Raw genomic sequence first — 7,900 nt, forward strand, 5'->3', positions numbered from 1 at the left:
TGTTGTAGATTAGCAAATTTCCTAGGCGCTGGAGTACTTGGTGTGGGATAGCTCTGCATTGGTATTCACTACCTTGTGCTTTCTCTGGGCACCCAAGACTTCATAGCATGCCTCTTCCTCTTGACAATTCTTGACGTTATACCATTATTTCCTCCTCTTGAAGCTCAGTCTATTACTTAATATTAGGCTCATCTGCCAGCCAAGAATTGTACTAGTTGTGAGTCTATTCATCTTCTCCATCTTCTGAAATTCCAAAGCATGGATCAAGAAATAAGTGTGTTTATTACTCAAACTTCAGCAAGCACAGATGGTGTCATTCTTGGTGGCATTATGTAAATGAATTAGAAAGGCCACATTCTAATTTCACCGAGATTTCCATGCAGGCCTCAGGGTCCTCAGTGTGTTTAGCAGGTATGATTAAAACAGAGCTCTTTGAAGGTGGTAAGGTATAATTGCAGACTTCTTTTAATGATACCAGAACTTATACCTCCTTAGTTAACTTGTTCTCAGGATCTCAGCCTTAATCAGAAATAGAATGAGGGCTCTTAAATGTACTACCTTTCTTTGCTAGGATGCATTGTGACTATCTTGTAGTGGTATCTATTCAAACTATATGTAGAACCCAGACATGATCAGTAATATCACTGTATCCTGAGTTCCCTGAAAAACTTGGGGCTTAGCTCTGAGTTTTTTTGAAAAATATATTCTTAATAACATACTCCTTGTATAGAATATTATGTTTTAAGTAACTTAAAAAGTTGATAAGGATTAAATGTTTGCTTCATTCCCTGATCTTGAGTTATGAACAGCTGGCATTCTTTAACAACTGTTTAAAACCAAGTCGGTGCTTTCAGAAATGAGGAAATAAGAGGATCTGGCTAGTTTGGCTTTACATGTTAATAAAATGTTAGTGAGAAGCAATAAGACCATTTTAAAAAGACATTTTTGTGGGTATAATCAGGTTTTATGTCATCTTCATTTCTGAATATATTCTCTCCCCACCCTTTATCTAAAATACCAAACCTTTTAAGAAAGATAATTTTTATTGTTCTTAATTTTTACATTATTATAGTCAGCAGCTATATATTTTTGGTTTTGCTTCATTCTCTAGTCCAGATGAGATTTTTCATATTTTTCTGAAATTCTTTATTTTTGCCTTTCCCATCAGTGCAGCTATTCTATTACAATTATGTACGACACTTTATTTAGCCATCCCTTAGTCAATGGACAGCTACTTTGCTTCCAGTTCTTTGCTACTACCAAAAAAATGCTTTGAATATTCATTCCATCTACCTTTTCAGACACATACAAGAACTATATGAGCACAATTACAAAATAATCATTGTGCAAATAAAGACAGATCTAAATAATTGGAGAAACACTAATTGCTCAAGTAACAGGAATAAAAATGACAATATTTGATTCAGTTCCATATCAGCCAAACTCACAAAAGATTACTTTATAGAATTAGAAAAAAAATACAACAAAGTTTATCTGGAAAAATAAAAAGGCAAAGAATCTCAAAGAAATTAATGAAATAAAATGGGAAAGAAGGGAACCTAAGAATATCTCATCTCATGCAGTACTAATAAAGTCATAATTGTCAAAACATTTTGATATAGAAGTTGATTGTTGGAACAGATTAGGTACAAAAGCAAACAAGCACAGTAGCCAAGGTCTGATAAATCTCAAAGATCCCAGGTACTGGGAAAAACATTCAGTATTTGACAAAAACCACTGAGAAAATTGGAAAGAAATGTTAGAAATGGTGTGGACCAACTTCTCACATTGTATACCAAAATAAGCTCCATTTGGGTACATGTCTTAAAAATTAACATTATAAACAAGTTAGAGGAGGAAGAAATTAACCTGTCAGATCTACGAATGTGAAACAGTTCATAAAATAGAGTGAAATGAGCAGAACCAGGGAAACAATGTATACAATAACAATATTGTAAAGACAAACAACCTTGAAAGACTTGGGAATTCTGATGAATACAATGACCAACCACAATTCCAGAGGACTTAAGATTCCAGATAGATAGATGGACACAGATTACAGGTTGAAAGTTGTTTGTTTGACATGGCCAATGAAGGAATTAGTTTTACCCGACTTAAAATAAAATTTTACCAAATTTTACTTTTAAAAAATACAAACATAAAAAATGTTTTTTTTAAAGATTTTTATATAGAATATGCCTAGAAATAGTCCTGTTCTGTACTTCTGTTGTTAGAATTCCTTTGTTCTTCTGCTACAGATCATTTTGTGAAAAACATCGCCCAACACAGGATATTCAACCAGAGAAACGGGCAGAAGAGGACTGTATCTTGTGTTGTGAAAGCTTATCTGGAGGGAATGATGATAACATTCAGAGTCCATGTTGTAGTCGTATGATATACCACCGAAAGTGCATACAGGTGGGGAGCTTTACCTGCCTTAGGCTCCCCCTGAGGTCACTGTCTGACCTGGAAGCAAAAGCATCCAAGTGAATGCCCAGGTAAACATTAGCCTTCTCCCCAACTCTGGAGGCCTGTGTGGTTTTGGCCCAGACCTAGCAGTGTAGATAGGAGTCTGGGCGGGTCAGGGAACAGTTTTAGGAGCTTCGGACTTTGGTCTCTAAGACCCACACATAGCCAAACTATTTCCAGGACCATGCCAGAAGTTTAAGGGAGATGCTTAACTAAACAGATCCACAGAGTAATTCCAGAACCAGCTCAGGCTCCAAAGATGAAAAGAGCAGGAACTATAGCCATACAGGTAGTTAGTCCCAGTGAGGACCATAACTGCACAGGCCTCCAGGATTAGGGATGAAAGCTGATATTAGCTAGGGCATTACTTGGGCACCCTTGTTTTTAGGTCAGACGGTTGGGCTTCTAACATACACACTTCATCCTACCCAAATTTTTTTCTTAAGGGTAGATCTTAGCTAAGATTCTCCCCCATTTGTGACCAGCTTCACCAAGTGCCCAAACTAAATCTTGCAGCAGGCTATTATTGTTCTAAGGTGGTGGTTCTAGGGTATGTATATGTATGGAAGGTGTTCATGAGTCTTTACCCCTGTTTCTTTTACAGAAATATGCCCATTCATCAGCAAAGCATTTCTTCAAATGTCCTCAGTGTAATAATCGAGAGGAATTTCCTAAAGAAATGTTAAGAATGGGAATACATATCCCAGACAGGTAACAGGAACTCTTTAGACAGAAACCTAGTACAGGAGCAGATATCTCAATTGCTAGAGGGCAGTATAAGAGATAAGGAGGTAGCATAGGCATATATACTGCCTTGAGAAAGGCTCTGATTAAAGAGAAGGAACAACTATTTTGAAATGATTTGCACAGTGACTTTGAATTATTAGATTTCTTAGATTCTGGGGTAATACTGATTAGGATGAATTGTCTAAACCTATTATTCCCACTCATGGGGTTTGGGGTATATATTGTGCCCTCTCAGCCCCTCTCCCAACTATTGTGGTATTTTTTTTCAGCAATCATTTACCTCTTTCTCAATTCTTTCCCCACTGTCTGACTACTACTTTTTAGTTTCCTTTGCTGGATCATTCATGAAATATCATCCATATCCCATTCCCTATGTGTAGATATATCCCAAGGTTTTTCTCTCCTCTCCTCTCTTCTCTCCCTACATTGTTTCTCTTATTGGATCGCATAAACTTCCAAGGATTCACTTAGAATCTCTATGAAGATGACTTCTAAGTTGACATACCCATTCCTTATTACTCTCCTCATCTCTGGTCTCATATCACCAATAGCCTGTATTTCAATGTGGATGACCTATAGGCCTCTCAAGTTCAACATGTACAAACAGAATTAATTACTTTTTCCCTTTATCTTATCATTCTTCCTTCTCTCTTTTTGTGCAGAACACTATCATTCTTTAAATCATCCTGGTTCACAACTTAGGAGTTGTCCTTAATTCTCCAAACCTACTTACCCAACTACACTTATTGAATCTTCCTCTACAAAATCTCTGGATTTCACACAATCCTAATTCAGACCCTCATCATTTTCCTTTGGACTCCTGCAATTGCTTTCTGATTGGTTGCTGAACTTCCAGTTTCTTCTCTCCAGTCTATCATCCAGACAATTACCAAATTAATAGTTATAAAACATAGGTCTGTCCATGTCACTCCCTTCCTCTGTATTATAATTTCAAACTTCTGCTTTATATTTAAAGCCATTTAGCTCTATTCTTTCTCCAGAGTCACATTATTGATACCTCAAGCAAGGGTTGTTCCTGCTACACTGGCCTATTGGCTGTTCCCTAACCTACTTCCTTTCCTATCTCTTACCTCTATATCTTTGCACTGGCTATTCCTTGTACCTGGAATGTCCCATTTCTTTGCTCATTTCTGATTCTTTAGACTCTATAGCTCTATGTAAAACTCAGCTAAAATTCTACTTCTGATAAGAGGCCTTTTTTTCTCAACTCCAAATTATTTTGTATTTACTTTGGATATATTTTATATTTATTTGTGTACATGTTATTTCTTCCAAATAGAGTGTAAACTCCTAGAGGGTAAAGTTGAATGAACATTCTTGTCTCTGTATTTCCCCTACCTAGTATAGTGCCTGATACATGGTGGGCACTCAGTAAATGTTTGTTGAATTGGATTGTTTTCTGGTGTATAGCACCTTGCCTCACTTCAGTTCCTGGCTCCTGGCCAAGTGGCCAGAGATTCCGAACCTTTGTACACTATGTGTCCCATGATCACCACTTCTTCTTTCTCTGCAGAGATGCTGCCTGGGAACTTGAGCCAGGAGCTTTCTCAGAATTATACCAACGTCATCATCATTGTGATGCTCCAATTTGCCTTTATAAAGATGGCAGAGACAACTTTGAGAATGAAGGGTAGGTAGAAAGCTACTTTATGATTGGTAAGTCCCTTATATTACTATTTTTTGAAATTTATCTTCAGTATTCAGAAGCATAAGATTCAACTCATTCCCCAAGCTTCACAGTCTCTCGCAGGATGTTCACAGCCCATTAGAGCAGTGGTCCAAAGATCCAAAGAATCTAAAACCCTTTCAGAGAGTCTATAAATTAAAAATTAGTTTTTATTTCTAATATAGTAAGTATTTGTAAATGTCACTCACATAAACAAAAATTCTTTGGACAGATCCTCGATAATTTTTAATAGTATAAAGATACTGAGAATAAATATTGGAAAGCCACTGCATTAGAGACCAGGATTCTTAGATTTCATTCCCACTTTCATCACTGACAGTCACTTAACTGTCTCTTTACTTTATTGTGCAATTTATTTTTTGTTCATTAGTGAGATTTTCTTTCTAATTCAGTCTTAAGAATGGGTACCACTTAACATCCCCTTTTTTTAAATTATAGATTTTATTTACCAGCTATATGCATGGATAATTTTACAACATTGACAATTTCCAAACCTTTTGTTCCAATTTTTCCCCTCCTTCCCCTTCCCCCCGCCCAGATGGCAGGTTGACCAATACATGTTAAATATGTTAAAGTATAAATTAAATACAATATATGTATACATGTCCAAACAGTTGTTTTGCTGTACAAAAAGAATCAGACTTTGAAATAGTATACAATTAGCCCGTGAAGGAAATCAGAAATGCAGGTGGACAAAAATAGAGGGATTGGGAATTCTATGTAGTGGTTCATAGTCGTCTCCCAGAGTTCTTTCGCTGGGGGTAGCTGGTTCAATTCATTACTGCTGTATTGGAACTGATTTGGTTCATCTCATTGTTGAAGAGAGCCACGTCCATCAGAATTGATCATCAGATAGTATTGTTTTAACACCCCCCTTTTTGGTTCTACTTCTAGGAGGTGGAGCCTTATTTTGTGTACTACTTGTGGATCCCAAGGAACCCACAGAAATTGTTCTTCTCTTAGAAGCAACTCTAAGAAGTGGGAATGTGCAGAGTGTATGTCAACAGGTATGACTGAACATCAGAATTCTTTTGTTCTGGGGGTGAAATAAATTTTGGTCTGAACAAAAAACCAGGAAGTGCTGGAAAGGAAATAATTGATGATGAGACTAGGGGACTTAGATCTCCTCAGTGGCTACCTGAGAATTTGTTGACTAATTTTGGAGACTGCAAAAATTGGGTTTTCATTTCACACAATCTCTCTTTAACATAGGCTGTCTATTTAAAATCTTAGGTGAAATCCCTGGTTGCAGTAAAACCCTAAGTCCCAGAAAGGATTTTTACAGAGGGACTGGGCAAAATGGTTCCCAGGAAGAAGATCCAGGGCCTTCTCTAAGAGAAAGGCCAGGACCCTCCTTTTTACAAGAAAGTTCAGAGCTCTCCTCTCCAGAAAAGACAGAACCTTCCTGTTGGGAAAGGAGAAGATCCACATGGCGAGCAAAGCGCCTCAAAATCTCCAAACACCGCAAGAAAAAAGAGTAATATTTCATCAGGGGAAGATACCAAGCACCACCAGGTATATCTGTTTTTTTCCTTAGCATTTGCTGAGAAATAGGATTCCTGGGTTCTGGGAAGAGGATGGAAAACTATAAATTAAATAGAGAACTAATTGTAATTAATAGAGGCAATAGTTCCCCTGAATTCCAAGGGGAGGGGAAGAATTGGGGGAGAGAGGATTCTAGGTCCCAAAAGGGGAGCAACTATATACTTTATATAGATTTTTGTTATAGAAATTATGACCCTCAGAGTACTTCTGATTTTTTTCTCCCTTACTTTCAGGGTTTTCTTTCTCTTCTTCTCCTACTGTGATTTTTTCAGAGTTATTCTGATCTCGTTAATTCTCCTCAATCTTTTCTTACTTTAAACTCTGTATGTTAATATGTAAATAAACTTGATTTTCTAAAATCACCATTGAGTATCTACATATGCTTTGCTTTAGGATTTGACTGGGGGCCCCCTTCCCTAGAGGGTAGAGTGTGAGCACATTAGCTCTTCTAATCTCTATAATTTAATGGATTTATTTTATTTTTGGGGACTGCAACTACTTAGGTTCCTGCTGGATCACCAACAGACAAAGCAGTTGCCTGGTGACACTAAGTAGCTTGGATTGACATGCACTGGTCAAATCCAGAATTAATACAGGTAATGAATTGGGATGTTGCTCAAAATATTAAAATATGAAATTTCCTAACTGTATTTTTCATCCTTATTGTGACTTCTACTCCTGTCATCCCTCATTTCTTTCCCAGACGATACACTCTGCACTGACTATTCTCTCTTCCCTTCCCATCTAGACCTCATGATAAAGCATTTCAACTCTGCCCTGTCCTCTGCACTTTAATTCCTTGCCCCTTTGTCCTATTGCAGATCGTGTTGCTAAAACCTAACATTGTATTGCTTTAATGTCCATTACTATTAATGTGCTGCTGGAAGGAGCTAGAGAATATCACAAAACTATGCTGACGAGGATTCTTACAAATTTATGTTACATAATCTCACATAGCAAGACAATCCTTTTATGCCTTCCCATTCAATACAGAAGCTATTCCAAACTTTTTTCATGCCTCCCCAAACCTACCCTAGCAACCCTTCCTCATAACCTCTCTGCTGAGAATCTTCATACTTCACAAAACTGAGGCCATTAAGAGTTTCCTCATCTGTCTTCTTCATACTATTGCTCAGACATCTTCCCTCTACTCTCTCCTACTTTCCCCAGGTTACATAAAGAGATTACCCTTCTTTTGCCAAAGTAAACCTCATTTCATTTATCCATGATCCTTCCATATACTTCCCACAGATTTTCTTCATTCCCTCTCTTTAATCTATCCCTATCTATTGACTCTTTACATACTGTCTTCTAACATATCCACCTATGGTTAAAAGCCCCTCCTGTGGTCCTATCCTCCCTGCCAGATTCTGGGTTAATCCAGCCTTATTCAGCTGAAAGTACACACACACACACACACACACACACACA

At 37.4% G+C, this 7,900-nt stretch overlaps 1 protein-coding gene across 7 annotated transcripts in view; it reads left to right on the forward strand.

The window, feature by feature from the left end:
* PHF7 (PHD finger protein 7) overlaps positions 1–7,111 on the forward strand; it is a 30,931-nt gene extending 23,820 nt beyond the window's left edge. For 6 of the 7 annotated variants that reach the window (XM_074283439.1, XM_074283441.1, XM_074283437.1 and 3 more), the window contains 6 exons: positions 2,259–2,418; positions 3,074–3,180; positions 4,751–4,867; positions 5,819–5,931; positions 6,158–6,439; positions 6,973–7,111. In XM_074283439.1, coding sequence (XP_074139540.1) covers positions 2,259–2,418; positions 3,074–3,180; positions 4,751–4,867; positions 5,819–5,931; positions 6,158–6,405 — 745 coding nt within the window. In that variant the 3' untranslated portion in view covers positions 6,406–6,439; positions 6,973–7,111. Of the gene's footprint in view, positions 1–2,258; positions 2,419–3,073; positions 3,181–4,750; positions 4,868–5,818; positions 5,932–6,157; positions 6,440–6,702; positions 6,830–6,972 lie in introns of those variants that run through there. The other variant, XM_074283438.1, reaches the window with a different exon arrangement.
* Positions 7,112–7,900: the final 789 nt, after the last annotated feature.

Source organism: Sminthopsis crassicaudata, chromosome 1 (genome assembly GCF_048593235.1).
Source record: "Sminthopsis crassicaudata isolate SCR6 chromosome 1, ASM4859323v1, whole genome shotgun sequence".
Lineage (NCBI taxonomy): Eukaryota > Metazoa > Chordata > Mammalia > Dasyuromorphia > Dasyuridae > Sminthopsis > Sminthopsis crassicaudata.